Source organism: Phocoena sinus, chromosome 21 (genome assembly GCF_008692025.1).
Source record: "Phocoena sinus isolate mPhoSin1 chromosome 21, mPhoSin1.pri, whole genome shotgun sequence".
NCBI classification, from domain to species: domain Eukaryota; kingdom Metazoa; phylum Chordata; class Mammalia; order Artiodactyla; family Phocoenidae; genus Phocoena; species Phocoena sinus.
The window spans coordinates 9200353-9222972 of NC_045783.1; the positions used below are offsets into that span (position 1 = coordinate 9200353).

The window sequence follows — 22620 nt, forward strand, 5'->3', positions numbered from 1 at the left end:
AATATCTGCTCATTTAATGATCATTAATAAAGAAGAATCAAAACATCCAATATTTGTGAAAGCCTTTATTCCATCAAGGATGAATATAGCATTCCTTTGTGGGCAAAGATGAAATTACCTGAAGTGCTTCAATGTGGAAATGCAGCTAATAAATGGCGTCTGTTTTAGGCAACTCTACATAAAGACTGTCGGCGCTCAGTTGTAAAATCGGGTTTGAGATGGGACATTTGCGCTGCTGGTTTACAAGACAGATTTTCTTCATTCTCTCTTCCAGGCTGACGGGCATGAACCTCCCTTCTCCTGTTATCAGTAGCAAGAATTGGTTACGACTCCATTTCACATCGGACAGTAACCATCGACGGAAAGGATTTAATGCTCAGTTTCAAGGTAAGAAGGCTCCATCTTATAAGAAAAAAAAAAAATGTATTCACACTGCATAAATGCAACTACCTGATTTAGTGATTTACACATAAGGGGACCTCAAAACAGACATGGCAGATTGTTTGTAGCCGGGTAAAACAGAGAGTCTGTAGTCAATAGTATGTAGGGTTGATTCTGAAACTTTCTCTTTCTCTCTAATTTCCAGGGTTTATTCCTGGAGAGTATTGAATAGTCTCCTATATGTTTCTAATAATCAATACTTGTTATCAACACTGTGAAAAGGTTGATGGAAACTATTCCACATGCATCTGCAAATAAAACTAGTATGGCGCCGTCAGAAAGCTAGATGCTGTGCCAAGCAAACTTCTCTAGCTTTCCCCAAATCATGGCCATGAGAATGCCAGTTCAATTAAGGCAGAATTCCCTGAACACTTGCCACAGGGAAGTTGGGACCACAAAGTGAGGAAATTATGACAACCCCCGTGCTCCAGAAACTAGCAGATCAGAAAGACAATTTGTAAACAGCTCCCATGAAAGATGGAACAGAAAGAGAATCACGGGAGCCACTTAAGGAGGTTTTAGTAATATTCCAACAAGTGGCTCTGAATGACTCCTATCCGAAACACATTTTAAAATCCGTAATGCCTTCACTCTGTCCTTTTGGGCAAGAAGTTAAAAAAATAAGAGTAATCTTCAGGGATTTAAATACAGATGATGCTGAGGAGGACACATGTGTTGAGTTTTATCTGCCACTGGGAGCCTTGGGGCCTGTGAACCCTCACGGAACGTGCCTGAGTTGGAGTCCAGGGACAATTTTATTTCACCAAAATGCATGTTATTCATAAGGAGCATGGTTCACGCCTCAGTTTCTTCCGATGCTGCCGGAAAGCCCTTGGATTGCAAATATACTGCCTTGAAGCTTGGTAAGAGTCACAGCAATTTGTTTTCACTTATTCTGGGACCCAGGCAAGGCCAATCTTTTTCTTCCCATACCTGCCTTTGTGTGCCTTTATCTTTCAAGGCCACATATTCTAACTGTAGTTATAGGAGAACAGGTATGGAAAGGACATATCAGTGGGGACTGGGGTCACTAGGTGATATAGTGGTGGGGGATGAGGAATACACCACTCAGTCTCGTAGGAAATTCTGAGTCTTCTCCATATTACTGCACATCAACAGATACGTCTATCCCTGATTTAAAGCCATCGTAGATCACTATTTGGAATAACAACTGACTGATCAGACAGGCAGGTAGGTAGATCTATAGCGTTATTTCTAAACTGGTGAGTGATCTTCTCCAAAGGTCCTGATTAATTGATTGGTACGGAACTACAGAAAAATTTCTAGGCATCATCCTCTAAACCTGATCAGTGGATTTGGCATCTGTACCAGTGATTGGAAGAAAGGTGAAAAATAGAATATCAAGTTTGAAGATACTCTAAATTGGTAGATATAAGAAACAATTGGAATAGTTTAGACATATCAGCCATTGATGATATATATAAGCCGTGATTAGAAAAATCTGTACGTAAGTCCCAAGAGATAAAAAGATGCAAAAATATAAGGAGGGGTAAACATGGCTTAACAGTGATACATGAGGAAACCTCTTCAGGCTGACTTTGAAGTTCAAGTCCAAGACTAAATGGGGGGAGGGAGCTGCCTTTTGTTTCATTCACCTCAGGCCTTGTATCATGGGAGGGGTCATGTCTAAGGCTGAATCTCAGCCGACCATACGTGGAAGGTCAGATTCAGTACGGGATGTCATCCTTTTGTGACATAACAGAGAGCACGTGTCAGCGCCAGGAGGGAAGGCATTATGAGAATTTTTCTGGCTCCTGAGGGCAGAACATCACCCATGAATAGAAGCTATGGGTGGTCCTTCCTGCTGATTCTAGAACAAGCCTGAGGGCAGAGGAAGGCAGAAGGCAAGTGATGGCTCAGGATGAGCCTCTCAGAGCCCCTGGCAGCTGTCCCACTGACCACCTCCTCTGGACACCACACTGCCCTGACTTTGCAGCTGAGAGGCCTCAATATTTTCACTCTGAGGACAAATGAGGGGAAAGCTTCCTGTCCTGTAGGAAAGTGTGTTATTCCTGTAAATTTTCCCTTTTTTTTCTGCCGGGATTAAACATCAGGAAGCCCCAATTTGTATTGTACTTTATTTCAACCAGACAAACTCAGGGGAAAAAACGCTGTTGTTATTACCAACACAATTGCTAAAAAGAAAAGCAGAGTAAAAGAGCAATCTAGAAAACCAGCAAGAACAATAATAATAGTGAAAACACACAGTGTCTACTAAAAGCTAGTTTAATATCTATGTAAATATTCTGTCAAAACCCTGGATAGCCAAAGCAATCTTGAGAAAGAAAAATGGAGCTGGAGGAATCAGGCTCCTGGACTTCAGACTATACTACAAAGTTACAGTAATCAAGACAGTATGGTACTGGCACAAAAACAGAAATATAGATCAGTGAAACAGGATAGAAAGCCCAGAGATAAACCCACGCACTATGGTCACCTTATCTTTGATAAAGGAGGCAAGAATATACAGTGGAGAAAAGACAGTCTCTTCAACAAGTGGTGCTGGCAAAACTGGAGAGCTACAAGTAAAAGAATGAAATTAGAGCACTCCCTAACACCATACACAAAAATAAACTCAAAATGGATTAAAGACCTAAATATAAGGCCAGACACTATAAAACTCTTAGAGGAAAACATAGGCAGAACACTCTACGACATAAATCACAGCAAGATCCTTTTTGACCCACCTCCTAGAGAAATGGAAATAAACATAAATAAACAAATGGGACCTAATGAAACTTAAAAGCTTTTGCACAGCAAAGGAAACCATAAACAAGATGAAAAAAACCCTCAGAATGGGAGAAAATATTTGCAAATGAAGCAACTGACAAAGGATTAATCTCCAAAATTTACAAGCAGCTCATGCAGCTCAATATCAGAAAAACAAACAACCCAATTAAAAAAATGGGCAGAAGACCTAAATAGACATTTCACCAAGGAAGACATACAGATGGCCAAGAGGCACATGAAAAGATGCCCAACATCACTCATTAGAGAAATACAAATCAAAACTACAATGAGGTATCACATCACACCAGTCAGAATGGCCATCATCAAAAATCTACAACCAATAAATGCTGGAGAGGGTATGGAGAAAAGGGAACCCTCTTGCACTGTTGGTGGGAATGTAAATTGATACAGCCACTATGGAGAACAGTATGGAGGTTCCTTAAAAAACTAAAAATAGAACTACCATATGACACAGCAATCCCACTACTGGGCATATACCCTGAGAAAACCATAATTCAAAAAGAGTCATGTACCGCAGTGTTCATTGCAGATCTATTTACAATAGCCAGGACATGGAAGCAACCTAAATGCCCATTGACAGATGAATGGATAAAGAAGATGTGGCACATATATACAATGGAATATTACTCAGCCATAAAAAGAAACGAAACTGAGTTATTTGTAGTGAGGTGGATGGACCTAGAGACTGTCATACAGAATGAAGTAAGTCAGAGAAAAACAAATGCTGTATGCTAACACATATATATGGAATCTAAAAATAAAAATCATTCTGAAGAACCTAGGGGCAGGACAGGAATAAAGATGCAGATGTAGAGAATGGACTTGAGGACACAGGGAGGGGGAAGGGTAAGCTGGGACGAAGTGAGAGAGTGGCATGGACATACATACACTACCAAATGTAAAATAGATAGCTAGTGGGAGGCAGTGCGTAGCACAGGGACATCAGCTTGGTGCTTTGTGACCACCTAGAGGGGAGGGATAGGGAGGGTAGGAGGGAGATGCAAGAGGAAGGGGATATGGAGATATATGTACAGGTAGAGCTGATTTACTTTGTTATACAGCAGAAAGTAACACAACAATGTAAAGCAATTATACTCCAATAAAGATGTTAAAAAAAATGTCGTATAACCACATAATAGAATATTACTCAGTAATGAAAAAGAATGGACTATTGAGAAATGCAGTGACATGGATGAATCTCAACTGCATACAATGTGTAGTTTTAAAAGGCTACACACTACATGATTAACCTTAATGATATTCTGGGAAAAACAAAACTAAATAGAGATAGTATCAGTGGTGTCAAGGATTAAGGGTGAGGAGAGGAGCTGACTACAAAGGTGCAGGGCTGGGGAATTTTTTTTTAATATCATGGAAGCATTGTGCTTATTGTTTTCTGGTGATAGTTGATGAGTCTTTACTTTTTGTTAAATTTTGTACAACTGTATAACCAAAAGAGTGAATTTTACTGTATATAAATTTAAAAATAAAATAATGCCATGCTTCTGTATGATCACATGGTACTATCAGTATCTTATCCTTTACTCATTAAAAATGAATACTCAAAAAAAAAAAAAGAAAATCTGGCTGTTTGAAACAGAGATGAGCTGTAAGCATAAAAGGCATCAGATTTCAAAGGCAGTGTGAAAATAAATGACTATAAGACATTGTGTGTTGAAAAGATGATGTCTTTTTATCATTTTAAATATTTTTAAACTTTTTTAATGTGTCTACTAGAAAATTTTAAATTACATAAGCGGTCACATTTGTGGCCCACACTTTATTTTATTGGGCAGCTCTGGTGTAAATATTTGTGCTTCACACTGAGATTGGCCATGCCTTTTCAACAGGACCGGCTGAAGTGATTCCTGGGATGTTAGGTTTAGTATGAGGATTTCAGACATTAGTAATCAGTGGGGTAGGTCGCTTGAGAGACTATGTGAGATTCTACCTAAGTCTCGGTTTAAAATTTTCGTTTATAAAGCAAAATCTCTGTAAGAGGTCAAAGTATATGCTTTACTACCATTTATTCTTCAATCTAAATGAGTTTTTCAGCTCCTTCCTTGGATGTGAACAAAACATAGGGATTATATGAAATTTCCCAGTGATTGAAAGAGAAAGAATTATACTATGAAAGAGAAAAAGAAGAAAAGATGAAAAAGAAGAAAAAAAAACATTTTTTAAAAAAAGAACAAATAGTGAACAAACGAGGATTTTTTTTTTTTTTTTTTAATTCACAAGATTGCCCTGGACCAGCCTTTGACATCCTGATTAAAACCTGAGTGTAAGGGGACTTCCCTGGTGGCGCAGTAGTTAAGAATCCACCTGGCAATGCAGGGAACACGAGTTCGAGCCCTGGTCTGGGAAGATCCAACGTGCTGCAGGGTAACTAAGCCCGTGTGCCACCACTACTGAGCCTGTGCTCTAGAGTCCGCGAGCCACAGCTACTGAGCCTATGCACTGCAACTACCAAGCCCACGTGCTGCAACTACTCTAGCCCGCGTGCCTAGAGCCCGTGCTCTGCAGCATGAGAAGCCACCGCAATGAGAAGCCCGCGCTCCGCAATGAAGACCCAAAGCAGCCAAAAATAATATATAATAAAATAAAATAAAAACTTAAAAACCTGAGTGTAAGCTCCTAAGAGGCTTCTATGCTACTCAGTAGATGAGTGAGAACTACCTCTTCCTCAGTTCACTGTCTTTAGTGTCCAGGACAAGGACCAACAAAAGGTTTCAGATCTCATAGTGGTGATAAAAAGGAAGGGGACCATACCACACATGAATAGATCCCCTCCTTAGTGTGACCTTAGTGTGAAGGAAGCTAAATCAGCTTATGCTCCCCACAAATTAAATCCTGACTGCATAGTAGGTGATACCATGATTATAAGTTTTATTAGAATAATAGGTTTATTTTTTAAAACTTCCTATTTAAATATTTCTTGGAAAACCCCACTTGGATTACAATTTTCTTAACTGACAAAAATTCTCACAACCTGGATGTGAAGTAAGTGCTCTACTGAAATAATTAAAATTATCATTTAAAACTTTTGAAAAAGCAGTGACTGTGGAAAACTAAAATAATATAAAATTTAAATTCAGTGAAATTAGTACCTCTGTTGCATTTTCACTCTAGAAAAAGTGGTTCTATTTTTTGCAAATTCCTTTATATTTAATTGATTCATTCAGTGACACCAGAAGAGTCCAAGAGAATTTTAATTACAAGTATACTGAAGATAAAAGTGAGTTCTGGCATTAATTTTTCTCTAGTTTTTAGAGAAATGCCATTATTGGTTAAAGACTTCTGTCAGCATTGTATACCTCTTGAAGTTCTTCAACTTACCTGCTTCTCTGAATGGCCACTAAGGTAAAATGTCTGCATTATTTATTGCTAAAAAATTGAAAAAGAATAACATTATATCCCATTCTGTCTTAATTGGCTATGAATTCTATTGCTATTGTCTTGATAAATACGGATCAATAACTTAATACTTAATAATACTTTTTGCACCCTCAGAGCCCTTTCAATGTTCCTTCTTCAGCTCCTTTATATGATTTGCAATTTTCTTTGCCTAGGAAACTATTTTCAAAGTCTTTTCTTGTGAAATAAAGTTATAACCCAGATGAATCTTTAGGGATTACTCTTAGGCTTTATTTCATTAGCTAATTTTAATCTAATTAGTGTGAGGCAGGAAGCTTATAGTTTTAAGCTTATAGTTTTAAGCTTATAATGTTTACGCTTATAATGGCCATATAATTTTCTTAGCAACAGGTACTCAAGGAATGAGTAGATGTGGTCCTTTGTGCATTTTGACTAGTTAGAGTTTAAATGATAGGTATTAAAAATTTTTTAAAAACCTAATTGAACGTTCATAAGAAGCTCACTTTTTCTAGCTCTGTTAAAGAACCCATGCTGTCTTTTTTCTTCCTCTAGAAATTGTCATGTTTTATAGCTGATGAACAGGAAGTTTATTCATAGCAAATTTAAAGTCATGCTCAAAACAGATTAGCTTTAAAAATAGCTCTGGGAAAACACGTCTGTAATAAATCCTATTTCAAGTAATGTCAATAAAAAATATTTCTACGCAATAAACATGAAGCCTTCTTCCTGTTCTATTAGTTGAGCCTTATACTTTATTACATTGAATCCAAGATGAGAATATTTTCACATTTTAATGTCTCCAAAAGGAGGATCATGTATTTGGCACTACTTTGCCTTGGCCCCTTCTCAGTGGTATATAATTCTGCATCCTATGATCAGTGGTATCTTAGATTTGATGAGGTACTCTAATGGTACTTGTTGATCTGATTGCGGGCACTTCTCTTCTGCCAGATGTTAAGACTCTCTTGATACGACTTTGTCTCATTTCCTGCCCATCATTCCATCCCAGGGCCCCAGTGCACATGCAGAGTTCTAGAACCTTCTCCCACCTCTGCATGTGCCTGTCCTGAGTGAAGGGCAAAGACAATAGAAAGAAAGGGAAACAAGAAATATTGGGGTCTTGGGGGAGTTATAATTGGTATTAATTAAATTTGTAAAAATAATTTAAACAAGAAATCATCTAAAATTAATATCACACCATATGGTACAACCTCACAATATAGGAGTTTAAACATTAATGGATTTAACTATGGACTGCAAGTAATCAGCAAACATATTCATTTTGAAAGACTGAAAAATGTAAATTGGCAGAAAGTTGAGCATTCACAGACTGAATGGGCGTTTCTAAAAACAATGTCGGAACTTGGCCATATAAGTTTAAGATGACAAGGAGAGGAGACTGCCTGGAGGGAAAATGGTGAGGGAAGGGGGATAACATTCCTTACGGATCCAGCATCAGATACTTTACAAATATTTTTTTAAAACTGAAAACTGAAAAGACTTCATCACCAAGGTGGCAGGGGAGGAGGTCTCAGCCTCCGAAAGCCAATAATATCCAACTACCCGCGAACAAATACAGCTCTGGGAGACTCAGGAGAAGCAGCAGCAGCACAGCGGAGCACAAACCCTGAGAATAACCCCACGGAGAGGGCAGGAAGAAGTTCCGTTTTTCCTGCATCATCCCATCCCCCAGGCTGGCACTGCTCGGGGTGAAGAGGAAACTCCTCCCCAGAAGGTTCCTCCAAGGCAAAGGAGAACATGGAGAGCCACCAGCACCCCAACCACATGAAGGACCCACAGGGGTCCCCACCCTAAGGAAACCAGTGCCAGCAGATTCACAGTGACCCCCATATAACGTTTGCCCCAAAGAGCCCTGTAGGTTTTCTCCTCTGCACACTCCAGCTGTTTGAGTCCCAACCCCTCTGTCCCAGTTGCTGGAACCCCAGCCAGTGCTGCCGTGGGGACCCCAGCCCTGGCATCCAGAGCATGCACGTCACCAGTCACCACCAACACCTGCCTCTGGCCCTTTTACCGCTGGATCCGGAGGGGCTGCCGAGGACCCCAGTAGCTCTCACAGCCACCACAGATGTCCTGAAGCTCCTGGCACTAAGGACCACAGGGCTGGCGACATCACAGATCACAGCTATTTGAGCTGAGTCCCTGCCCCACACACCTGAAGCTGCAGCACACCTCCACTCCACCAGGCCCAGGGGCACAGCACATTCCAGCACGGCCCCCTCCAGCAGGTGAAGGTCTTTCCTCACCAAAGCCAGTCCATAAAGTCTGGAAAAGGTGACAGCTTCTTAAATGTGCAGGCAACTGTGCAAGGCTACAGGGATCACAAAGAATCAGGGAAATATGCCACCACCAAAGGAACGCGATCAACGTCCAGTAAATGGCCCCAGTGGAATGGGGACCCATGAATTGACTGACAAAGAATTCAAAATAATTGTTCTAAAGAAGCTCAATGAGCTACAAGAAACATGGATAAATCATTTGATGAAATCAGCAAAATGATACAAGAAAAAATGAGAAGTCCAACAAAGAGATATAAAACATAAAAAAGAATCAAACAGAAATTTTGGAGCTGAGGAATGCAATGAATGAACTAAAAAACTCAATAAAGAGCTTCAACGACAGATGCAGTCAAGAGGAAGAAAGAATCAGAAGTCTCTGGAAGACACCCAAACAGCCAACAGGTATATGAAAAGGTGCTCAACTTCGCTGATCACCAGGGCAATCAAATCAAAACCACAGTGAGATATCACCTCACACCCGTGCATGGTCTCGATTACATGTGGAGACTGAAAAAAAAAGGTGAAACTCATAGTAACGGAGAGTGGAATGGTGGTTGCCAGGGAAATGGGGAGATGTGGGTCAAAGGGTACAAACTTTGTTATAACATGAATAAGTTCTGGAGACATAATGTACAGCGTGGTGACTATAGTTAATAATAATGTGCTGTATACTTGAAATTTGCTAAATTACTACATCTCAGGTGTTCTCACCAAAAAAAAAAAAAATTAACTATTTGAGGTGACGTTAGTGTTAATTAGCGTTGATTGTGGTCATCACTTAACATTGTATGCATATATCAAAACATCACATTGTACACCTTAAATATGTGCAATTTTTATCTGTGATCACAGCTCAATAAAGCTGGGGAAGAAAAACTTTAACTGTTATCTAAATTAAAAAGTAACTTTATAGAGTAAACCCTCACTATTCTGAGATTAAACCTATGTTAGGTGAAAAATGCATACATATACGTAGTGAAAAATATAATAAAGGAAAGACAAAGTTACATTACAGTAAAACATGCCAATGGAAATTGTTAGTCTTAACAAGTTTTAACAGGCCTTTTGTTTATGCTTATATGTCAACTAGTCAAGGGTAGAAGAAGGATTATGGAGGCTTTACAGATTTTTAGAACCTGAAATATTAATGTGGTAAAATTTCAAGGAATAAGCGTCACTTACCAATATCTATTTTAAATAATGAGAAAATGGCATCACGCATAACAGCGTATCTGCAGGGTTTTTGAACATCCATACCATTCATATATAGTGTCGTATTTAATGCCACTTGATGAATTTGTCTTTGGAATTAGGGTTGATGACCAGACTGTCACGTCTTTTGTATCATCATTTGAATTCGGTAGGAAGACCTAGCTCTGCCGCAGTGTGGTTTTCTAGGGCTTGTTTTCTCTTAGTTAACACTGGGGGTGCTTAGTATCATTTGAGGGAGCTTTGCCATTTTCCCACGACGGGAGCTTACAGCCCCAGAAAGGGCGTGGCATGTTCACTTTCGGCTGAGGGGCCCATACTTGCATTTCTGATCATGATCAAAATTCAAATGTAAATAAAGTATTAGCCACAGGCATTAGCTTCAAGTATGATTTCCACCCAAGTTTGAAAGAAATAAAATGTGTGATAGCCACCATGCATAGTTTATGAAAAGAATATAGAGTACTAGTAATTAAAGCCCAGGCCTTGTGTGTATATATTGTGAGAGGTATTGAAATACGCACAATGCATGTAAAAATACCTAACACTGTTCTCTACTTGCTAATGTGGTATTTATTTTTCTTCTTAGGGCTCTCTCTCTCTATTTTTAAAAATACTTTATTATTTTAGAGCAGTTTTAGGTTCACAGCAAAATTCCACAGAACGTACAGAGATTCCCACACACCCCCGGCCCCCGTATATGCACATCCTCCCCCATTATCAACATCCCACACTGGTGGTACACTTATTACAAGCGATGAACCCACGTAGACACGTTAGCATTGCCCTAAGTCCGTAGTTTACATTTGGGTTCACTCTTGGTGGTTTACGTTCTATGGGTTTGGACAAATGTGTAATGACTTGTCCACGGTGATGCAATCATGCAGAGAGCATTTTCACTGCCCTGAAATATCCTCTGACCTCTCTCGTTATTTGAAACATTGTAAAATTCACAACTGCTTTGAATTTATTTCTGTATTTATTGAACTTGGAGAACGAAAGAGGCAGTTTTCTTACACATATCTACGAAATGTATTTAATAAATGAATGTGTATATTAGAGTCTATATAATGATTACAGAGAGAGCCTATAGTAATTATCGACTTTAATGTTGGAAACATGTAAACACCAGCAAGCGAGACATAGCTCACTTCCCCTTCATTAGTTTGTCACAGTGTTCTTCTGCAATCCCTTGCAGGTAATTTAGTTGTTTCTTATAAACATTTCCCGTGACAGTCATCTACCTACAGCGTTACAAAGAAAGTCAGAGTTCAAGGAAATTGTCACTCTGCAAAGATAAAGGCTGGCTTAACATGAAATGGATTATGTTTCTGTAGTTTTAAAGACCACCATCCTGGCTATTTTTTATTTTCTCTTTGATTTCAAATGATCTCACGCAAATATAGGAATTCAAGTGAATGCTGGCAGAGAATCTTTCATTAAATATCACTGCCTAAATTTGTAGCCAGAGACCTGAAGAGACGAAGCTGTAGTCGATTTTCCTGGACAGAGCAGAGAGATTGTTGAGGCATCCAAAGTAGCTTAAGAAAAGCTCAGTAACCAAGAGGGTGCTTTCTGCTGGCAGAGTTTTGATTGGACTTAAGAGGAAAGGCACTGCCCTGCACAAGGAGGTTGGTAAAAGAGAAAACAGCGAGAGTCTAAGTAAAAGATGTCACAATTAATAAAGGGAGTTTGGCCACAGACTGAACAAAATGATTCCATTTAAAATTTTATTTTAGTACAACCCTTTAATTCTAAAACAATTTTGACTTCTGTGTTCCTAAAAGAATTCTAGAAATTAAAAAATAAAACCTGCAAGAAATGAGATTCAGAGGGTTGAACTGGAAAAATTAGGTTCATATTAAGCCGATACTTTTTTCTCATGAAAGAAAATTCATGCCAGTCTACCTTAGCATGATAACATGCGGGTCATTACTACTAATCGGCTTATCTCCAGAGAGCAAACATCAGTGCTGGTTTCTCTAGATAGCCATTGTGTGTGATGAGGACTGCAGCACACAAGGTAAAGGAAATGTGATTTTTATTAAAACAACAGTTCTTGTTCTCATCCCGTGTAAGTTTAAAATGTAATACGTGAAAACTGTAGGGGCTTCCCTGGTGGCGCAGTGGTTGAGAGTCCGCCTGCCGATGCAGGGGACACGGGCTCGTGCCCCGGTCCGGGAGGATCCCACATGCCGCGGAGCGGCTGGGCCAGTGAGCCATGGCCGCTGAGCCTGTGCGTCCGGAGCCTGTGCTCCGCAACGGGAGAGGCCTCAGCAGTGAGAGGCCCGCGTACCGCAAAAGAAAAAAAAAAAAACTAATACGTGACAACTGTAGTTACATGAGTATTTTATATAAATTAATGCAGACTTGGCTTCAGCTAAAGCACTTTGTGAGCACAATAAACATTTCACAATCAAGTGTTGAGCGCCGTCTGTGAATCAGGTCCTGGGAGGACCGGTTTGGGGTGATGATCTCACACAGAAAACACACACCCTGATAGGACTTCAGTACGTTCTACGTGTAGGAGCTGTGTTCTCCCTCGTATTTATGTAGACGTATGGAACTCTCACTGATGTCTCACGAAACAGTATGGTCACAGTGTTGCCTCTTGGTGAATGAGGACCTGGAAGGTAAAGTTAAGTGGAGATGTTCTTTCAAAGTCACCACTAAGTGCTAATGGTAAGCTGAAGCAGCCAGGATGTGGCCGATGGTGCCCGTGTCCACAGCTTCACTCTGGAGAAGCAGAGTCACAGATGCTACAAGATCTCGGGGCAGGAGGAGGGTCCCTCTGCCAGACTGGCAGTGGGTGGTCTGGAGCTGAGCAGACCCAGGGGCTGGGGTGGTGGCTGGATAGGGAGTCGACACATTGGATGTGAAATGCTACTCAGACCTTAAGAATGAGGAGTATGTCTACAATATTAGTTTTAACTGCTGGGTAATATTCCGTTGTTTGAATTAAGCACTACTTATTCCTCCATTCCCTTCACTGAGGAAGGCTCCCAATTTTTGTTTCTTCAAAATGTTGGCTGAGGGCTTCCCTGGTGGCGCAGTGGTTGAGGGTCCGCCTGCCGATGCAGGGGACATGGGTGGGACACGGGTTCGTGCCCCGGTCCGGGAGCGTCCCACATGCTGCGGAGCGGCTGGGCCCGTGGGCCATGGCCGCTGGGCCTGCGTGTCTGGAGCCTGTGCTCCGCGACGGGAGAGGCCACGACAGTGAGAGGCCCCCGTACCGAAAAAAAAAAAAAAAATGTTGGCTGAAAAGCAAGTTGTGTTAATACACGTAGATGTGATACAGTTAAGGTAAACCATTACAACTAGTTATTTTTGTGAATATGTACAGATGCAATGACATGAGAAGGTTGTTTTGAGTATTAAGATGACTTACTGTCTACAAAATGCATACAACAGTGTTTGACACACAGAGTTTGTATCATCAATTTCACACCCATTTCAGAGTAGCTCTTTGTAGTTCTCTTCCGTCTATTTATTTTTTACCCAAAAATACTATTTCTGCTGAAAACCTATGTACTTTACCCATTTACTTGTCTATTAGTTCTCTTCTTGTCCTGGAAGGAAAGCTATAGGAAGGCAGGAGTTTTGTCTATTTTGTTTACAACTATATTTCCAGGACTTAGAACAATGTCAGACACAGATTAAGCAATCAACATACAGTTTCAAAATGAGTAGTGATAGAATATATCACTATAAATAATTGGCGAGAGTAGCAAGGAGCTTGCGTTTTGTGTGTAATGATATCATGAAGGATATCATGAAGGATATCATGAAGGATAACCAGTCCTTGTTCTAAATGCTCTCTGTTGTCTGTGTATTTGGATGAGCCTAGCCATGACGTAGCCCATGGGTCAGCTGTGTGGACCGGGGCACCAAGAGGTTAAAGCTTGCCCTTGGAGAGGGGTAAATAAGGAGTAGGTCAGGAACTGAAGTGGGCCACTCTGACTCACATGGAAGAAGCAGTGTAAGAATGATCTGTGATGTTTAAAGTGCAGAATTTGTTTTTACTATGTAGCTTGACAGAATTCCATACTTTTGCACACATGAACATGCTGACATAGACACAGATGCAGACTTTTAAAAACAAAACGTTTTTGTTTTGTATAATATATTTGTCAGGTCTCTCCAGAGAAACAGAACCAAAAGGAGGTAGATGATAGATAGATAGATAGGTAGATAGATGGATAGATAGATGATAGAGAGATAGATTGATTATAGGAATTGTCTCACATGATTCTGGAGCTCCAGCAGTCCCTAGATCTGCCATTTGAATGCTGGAGAACCAGGAAAACCAGGCTGGCCAGAGGCCCAAGGACCAGGAGTGCCAATGTCTGAGGGCAGGAAAAGATGGACAGAAGCTGGGCAGCTCAAGCAGACACAGCCCTTCCTCCGCCTTTGGTTCTGTTCAGGCCCCATACAGACTGGTTGATGCGCCCACGCCCACACTGGGGACAGCCATCTTCTTTACTCGTTCTACCCATCCCAGCGCTGATCTCTTTCAAAAACACCCTCACGGGTACATCCAGAAATAACATTTTACCAGCTGTTTGGGCATCCCTCGGCCCAGACAAGTTGACAAATAAAATTAACCATCACATGTAAGTGTTTACTAAATGGATTCTAGAATCTAATTCCAAGATGACTAAGTCAATATTTACAGAATCTTCATTTTTTTTATTTTTATTTTTTTTGCGGTATATGGACCTCTCACTGTTGTGGCCTCTCCCGTTGCGGAGCACAGGCTCCGGACGCGCAGGCCAAGCGGCCATGGCTCACGGGCCCAGCTGCTCCGCGGCATGTAGGATCTTCCTGGACCGGGGCATGAACCTGTGTCCCCTGCATTGGCAGGCGGACTCCCAACCACTGTGCCACCAGCGAAGCCCCTCTTCATTTTTTTTTAAAGCTCATCAGTTAATTCCAATGTATCAGTCAAGTGTGGAATCCGTGTTGAGTGATGTCACTCAATATTGTAATCAGGCAAAAAAAACATTACGGAAATCTTGGAGATGCTTCAATTAACATGTGCCCCGTTCCGGGGAACTCTGACCTGTGAATGTGTGAATTGAATGGATGCTCTTTATTGACAAGAGTCGTGCAAGTGTATTATGTATCCGCAGGTCCACGGTTGATAGCTTACCTTCCTCTCTTCCTCTCACATTCAGACCCATACCACCTATTCTAAGAAGTAAACACGTAGTTTCCCTCCTTCCCCCCATATTACACACCACTGGGGAGCGATTGCTGTTCTTAGAACAAAGACAGAGGTTATTCCGCAGGGCTCAGCAAAGCAATGGAAGAGTTATGTCTATAACTGGAAACGTAAAACTGCCTAATATTGTCTTACTGTTACTGTAGCAGCAGCTGCTTTAGACATTTTTCATTGTGGATACCAGGGGCAATGCATCCTTGTAAATATTGTCTCACCCCTCCCCCCCCCAATTCTAGCACACTGGGAGATCTGATTACAGAAGAAGCCCCTGCAGAGGTACACAAGGTACTATGGAAAATTAATCTATTGAGCTTTTTTATTGTTAGAAATGTTCTTGGTATCTAACTTGTCTTATAATTATTTAATCAATAGCTTTCTATTAAATTTGGTAAGAAATCACAGTCCATAAGCTACTAATCTTTTATACTTATCAACACATTGTCTTTTTATATTGTCACCTGAGCAGATATATTTCAAATTCCATTATTTAAATTGAGCAGTATGACCGATGTTTGTAGTCAGAGGCAAACCCATTCTTCTGTTATATTGTCCAAGAGCCTTTATCAATCAGTGATAAAGGTTGAGTAGCAGTGACAGAGAGAACAAAGTGTAATGTAACAGGTATCATGTGTACACACAGGGGAGATGGTAGGAGATACGGAATTGAAGGCACCAGTTCTCATCATGAAATGCAGCCTTCAAATTACATGTATCAATTAAATGGTTTAAGTAGTATATCACTGGTGTAGTAATCTTAAATAATTAAGTATCTTTATTAAATATTAACTCAGTACACTGAAACTCATAAATTCACTTTTAAAATTCCTCACATCTTAAAGAGCTTGTATGCATTTTTGAGCTCATTCACTATCATATGCATGTATCTGTACATATATACACACACATACTCGTACATGTAGACATGCACTCACACACCTAATCAGAAATATATTTTAAAAATTCCCTTCTGGGCTTCCCTGGTGGCGCAGTGGTTGAGAATCTGCCTGCTAATGCAAGGGACATGGGTTCGAGCCCTGGTCTGGGAAGATCCCACATGCCGCGGAGCAACTAGGCCCGTGAGCCACAACTACTGAGTCTGCGCGTCTGGAGCCTGTGCTCCGCAACAAGAGAGGCCACGACAGTGAGAGGCCCGCGCACCACGATGAAAAGTGGCCCCTGCTTGCCACAACTAGAGAAAGCCCTCGCACAGAAACGAAGACCCAACACAGCCAAAATAAAAATAAATAAATTAAAAGAAGGCTCAATATTAAAAAAAAAAATTCCCTTCTACCTGAACGAGATGGCGAGTAAAAAAATAAACTCTATTATCTATCATCTATTTCTCAGTTTACAATAAATTTTCATGTAACTGTGGATCACTTTACTGACAAACATCTGAGATGAGGCAGGATGATATTGAATACGTGACATCTCTTACAACCCCTGGGACTCAGAATTTCAACCATGATAGCCCAGCATTTGTCTTTTCAGTTTTTATTCCTAAAGGTTTCAGTTCATCTGGGAGGCTTTTTAATCTTTTCTTTCTGTCTTTTAAAAAAATTAACTGAGGACTTAACTTTCCTCAAAGAAGCAAACAAACTAGAAAGATGAGCGTCTCTGAAACACTATCTTCGTGGCGGATTGCCCAAGCATAAAATCGTCGTCCTGCATGGAAGAATCTGAGAAGCTCTCCTGATGTTTAGCAAATATTTTCCACTTCTCATTTTTGGGTTTATGGTGCTCTGTTTTCTTGGTTAAACGGATATCCTGAGAAATGACTTGATCCAGTAGAACTTGTTTATTTTTAATTTCATTGATAGGTAACAGCTGAAAAAGTCCTTCAAAAGCCAACTCATCAACTTATTGATGGTGAGACCAGATTCTGCAAAGGTTAAATGACTTGCTCAAGCTTATTTCTAACAGAGAGGTTTTAAGCTTTCCTACAGGGTGCAGCGTCCTATCAAGTTTTTGTCCTGCGAGGTGGCCCTGGGGGGAAACTGCTAAATTGGTTGAGTCAGTCCTCTCCTGGAAGCTCTTGTTCCCAAGACAACCACTCAGATGGCCCCTACGCAGAGCGCGCCTGGGGCTCCCACCAGGAGCTCACCCCTCCCTGGCCCTCTTTCCCTGGTGGTATTCATTTTTGTTAAGTTCTTCTGGTCCCAGGAATGGAAACTCATTCAACAAGCTTAAGGAAAAAAGAGGGTTCCATGGGAACTAGTACACTTTATCCAAAACAAATTGAGAAAGGGGACATTCTGCCCCTCCCATAGTATTGCTACAGCTCTGTAACCATCCACCAAACTCATTAGCAGCAAGGGTGTGGAGTCAAGTCACCTGGTTTCAAATCTCAGCTCTTATTCCTTAGAGCAAATCATCTAAGTGCTCTAAGCCTTATTTTTTTCATTTACAGAACAGGGATAATAATGGAAACCTACTCATAAGTTGTGAGAAACAAACAAAACCTTGCATGTCCGAACTATAAGCACTCAATACATCTTGTTGCTGTCATTGTTATTATTACTGATCACTTATTCAGTCTCTCTACCCAGTATACGTAAATTCTGTGCTTCATAACTGCTACTCATTCCTAATTTCTGCTTCCTCCATTTTTGCTGGCCTGGTGGTATTGATGCTAACTCCTAATTCCTTTCAGTACATCTTTAAGCTTTAGATTTTCTTCCTAAAGTTCATATTTTTAATAATCCTATATTAAATTCTGAAGTGCTAGAATCAAATCAACCCAGCCATATTAGCTGTGTTGGCTCAAGTGCTTGTCCCTGATTTATTCACTTGCAGTGGGTTTGAGTTTTCTTAGTAGAGACTATAGCTGGCGGGTGTTATTATTAATATATCTGCTAGGGAAACCTGAACTCTTACCAAGATACTCAACATTCCTTTCTATGTTGGACTGTATTTCCACTGAAATGGACTATTTCTCCATCTCCTTCCTTCAAAGGCAGGCATTCAGCAAAAATCTGTGTATGGAGATAAATTCTTAGATACGGATTGCAGGCTGGTGATGCCAGGGGCTGGGGAGAACAGTGGGGAGGTGGAGAAACTCCTTAATGGGCACAAGGGGTTTTACTTGGAAATGGTGGAAATGTTTTGGAACTAGACAGAGGTGGTGATTGACAACATGGTGAATGTAATAAATGCCACTGAATTGTTCACTTCTAAGTGGCCGCTTTTACATTATGTGAATTTCAGCTCAGTAGTTTGTTTTTTTTTTATATTATAATAGGACTAGAAAGACCCTCCCATATATTCTCACCCAAAGAAAAACTATTCTTCTTCTAAGTGAAGTGATGCCCTAGAGCTGGTAGATGTCATGATAAATGAAGGTCCTTGTTGCAGAAGAAAGACTTCCCCATCCTCTCAGATTCTGTGACTGGGCCCGAGAATAAGACTAACAGAAAACAGATTAATAGGAGAAAAGCCTACAAATTTTACTTCATATTTTTACCTGCACATGAGAGCCTCAATAAGAAAATGAAGACCCAAAAATTGGTTATGACCAAGAACTTATATACCTTTTTTTTTTTAACAAAGAACAATAATTGTGTGGAAAAGTAACAAGACAAAGGAAAAGGGATTTAATAAATTGGTAATTAAAAATAAAGAATTCCTTTTCCTTATGTTGTCACTAAAAAAAAGAAAGAAAGAAAAAGGGATTTAAGGCCATAAATTGCAGCAAAGTGATGGAAACATACAGGGGAAACTAATGGGAGATGAGGGTCATTTCAGTAGGTCTGTCTGTCCAGGTCCATTTCAAGGTTGACACCCCCTACCCCCATCTCTGGTGATAAGACTGTTCTCTCCTCTGAGGGCAGGGAGAGCACTTTTCTCAGGGGAAATTTCATGACCTGCTTTCAGGTAGGAAGGCGGAGGGAAGGGAGTTCTTCCTGCAGCTGCTGTTTCTCAGGTGTCTTCACGGTGAAAAAATCAGTATGCCAAAGGAGCATATTTGGGGGTGGTGTGTTCTGAACCTCTTCATACACAAGACATCATGGCAGCCAAGCTTGATTTTGCCTTTCCTCCAGGCCAGGAACCGAGAGGAGTACTTCACATACACACAGAAGCCCTTGTTGGTGCCCACAGGTGCCCTCGGCCTGCCTCTGAGTTTCCTGCAGCCAGGTCAGTAGTTCCTGTGCTGATGCTTCCATTCTCAACCTCCCTCTTCCCTCTGCTTCTCCTCCTGAGGATCCCTTGCTCTGAGAGCCTGTTCAACACAGAGCAGCCTGGAGGTGCTGGGAGAGAAAGACCCCTCAACCAAGGAGACAAAGGAATTGGTGGGTAAACCTCTCCACCTTTTATCCTTTCAAAGTTTTGTTCTACACGGTTCCCTAGAAGGAACCCCAGATAGATTGAGGCCCAGGGGCCCAAAGCAGTACCTCGCTCATCAGTGAATACTTCTTCCCCTTCTCTTTCCACTTTCCTATTCCCAGGACCCTTCCCGGATAAATGGAATGCATCCAAGTCTTTCTTTCAGCATCGATTTTTGACCAAACAAAAATTAAGTGAATGCATTATCTCATAGAATCTTCATAGAAGCCTTTGGAGGTGGATGCAAATATTAGACCATTTTGCATTAGAATACTGAGAGTAATAGAAAGTTTCAGTGATTTGCCCAAGGACCTGCAGTTATTAAGTGACAGAACCCAAATTTAACATTGATCCATGTAACGCCCAAGCTCATATTCATAAGCCCAACACTGTATTTTATATAATTGAATCAAGTTGTAATAATATCTAGCCTGGCTCGGAGGAAAGATATCATCCTTTTATAGCCCCTAATGAAATAATGGACCTAGATAACGGTCATCAATAGCTCCTGAAATCACAGAGAGGCAAACCATACATTGTGTTTCCTGTTAGAAATACAAAACGTATCTCTGAGGAATCCTTGCCAGAAGATTAAGCTTGAATCTTATCCAGGCTTTATCTGGCTGACAGTTTACAGGACAGTCAAAGGACAGAAAAGGATACAAAACACCTTCCCAGTAACATGGTTAGTAAAATCTACCATCAGGAAACTCTACAAAACACAGCTCAATAGTCGAGTGAATGGGTGAGAGAAGAAACAGAAACTATAGAATTCTAAAAGAGACTTCAGAGACATGTCAACATCATAGTTGAGGCCTAAATATGGAATTAGATTAATTTTTAAAATGAGATAAGTAGGGAAATTGGAATCCTGACTGGATATCTGATATCAAGGGATTATTGTGAGTATGTTGACATATGATCATGGTATCCTGGTCATTCATTTTAAATGAGGATTCTTTTTTTTTTTGGGCCAAGCCACGTGGCTTGTGAGATTTTAGTTCCCCGACCAGGGATTGAACCCATGCCGTCCGCAGTGAAAGCACCGAGTCCTAACCACCGGACTGCCAGGGAATTCGTTCATTCATTTTAAAAAGCATCTTAATCTTTTAGAGATGCATACTGAAATATTTATGGGCTTGTGAGTTTATGATCTCAGGTTTGCTTCAAAACAACCTGGGTAGGGAGGGACATTTGTAAAGGTACAGATTTAAAAATAATAATAATTTATTTATTACTGCAGTTGAATGATGGGAGCATGTGGATTCTGAATGCTTTTATCTGTAATTTTGTTTATGCCTGAAATACTTCTTTCACACTAAAACGTTAAAGAACACAGCAACCATTGGCAGGAAATGAGACTCTGAGGCAGTAAATCATTCAACCTATTATAATGTCTAAACACTTTGTCTTATCACCTCTAACATATTTTTAAAAAAATATCTGGCATAATATAAATTGTATTGTGTGTGAACATGTCATAATCTTGGCTTCAGAGCTTCATCTCTGAGTGAGCTCCTAGATGCTTCTATCAACCTGGAACAGTGGATGTTTCTAGGTTCATAAAATGGGTTAAGGACAGTGTCCTTGAGGATAATAAATGCCAGGAAGATCAATCCCTTAGAAAGAAAACTCAACTTTTTGGTGGCGGGGGTAGCAGAAGGGTGTACTTGTAGGTACTAAGAGCATAAAATGTATAAAATTCATTGGTGGTTGCAAACTATCAAGTATAATCAATCCCTACCACTAATGTACGGCCAGAGTAGACATCAGTCAATTGAGGGAGAACAGGTCTGAAAAGCCATCATGGCTGGAGTTCTTTGCTCTGAGCACCCAGAGATTTGCTCTGTCAAACTCAGTGGTGATCAGGCCCAGGGAAACTGCATCCCACGGATTAAGCTGCCTTGGAGCCTGAGGAAACACCAGCAAAGAGAAATGACTGAGTAAGGGGCCGTGAATGCCAGGGAGTCCAAATGTTTCCCCCTCTAATCTAATCTATCCACTTTAGTAGCCAGAAATATTAGCAGGAAGCCACATTATCCACTTCTTTGGTGGAACCACTATTTCAGGGAATGGAAGTGCTAGAAGCCATCGTGGTGACCATATCGTCTCCTTCTGAGTAGATCCATTTGCAAATGGAAAAGAGTCTGATGGACAAAGGAACGATCAAAGCTTGAGGGTGAGAGAGATGGACGGTCTCAGGGCCTCGGGCTGGAAACACTTGAGGCCCCTGGACTTTGATGGAGCAAGTGACACAAGATCCTGGGAAAAGGGTCTAGAAAAGTGTGTCTTATATTCCAATGCACCCCTTGTGTCTCTGTACTAAGATACACTAATGAACTCAAACCAGTTATCATGTGGTCTTACAGTCCTGCTGTGCTCTGGTCTCTGTCAAGTCTTTTTTTTTTTTTTTTTGGTGCTTATTCTACAGCTTGCTTTGCTGGGGATAACCCATTGCCCCATTTTCAAGTGCGTGAGGGTCTAGGACTTAGTAAGGATGACTGACCTTAGGGCTAGCAAGTGGTGGAAGAACTAAATTGGAAAGGTCTTGCTCTGAGGTCCACCAGAAAACACCATGTACTCCATGTTGTATGGATGCCAGCGGGTTAAAACATTCCCCCAGCGAACACTTAGTCATATGACAAAGACAGGGAAGAGTGTGCCTTAATAACCTGAAGTGGTTTTAAGACAGCAGTTACATATTGAATGTAGTAAATCCTGTCATGAGAGAGTTTGCCAGATAGTCAACAACATAATTTTCTGAAAGGTTGTCCACTTTAGCTCTCAAATTGCATTTCTCTGGTTGCTTAGACTACTTGGAGAATTATTATTACCAGATGTTGGATTAGAGGTTTTGCTGAGTGATTTGGAGCTCTCGCCCCAGGGAACAGGTGCACTATATTCCACGACAATACCGTTGCATTGTTGCGTGACATCGTGCGCGAGTCGTTTTAAAATTGTTGGGTCACTGAGTTA

General features: G+C 40.7%; 1 protein-coding gene across 1 annotated transcript in view; it reads left to right on the plus strand.

The window, feature by feature from the left end:
* The window catches only part of CSMD1 (CUB and Sushi multiple domains 1), a 1813702-nt gene that overhangs the window by 1170582 nt on the left and 620500 nt on the right, over window positions 1–22620 (plus strand). The window contains exon 6 of the mRNA XM_032618622.1: window positions 275–387. Within this exon, the coding sequence (XP_032474513.1) occupies window positions 275–387 (113 nt within the window). The remainder of the gene's footprint in view (window positions 1–274; window positions 388–22620) is intronic.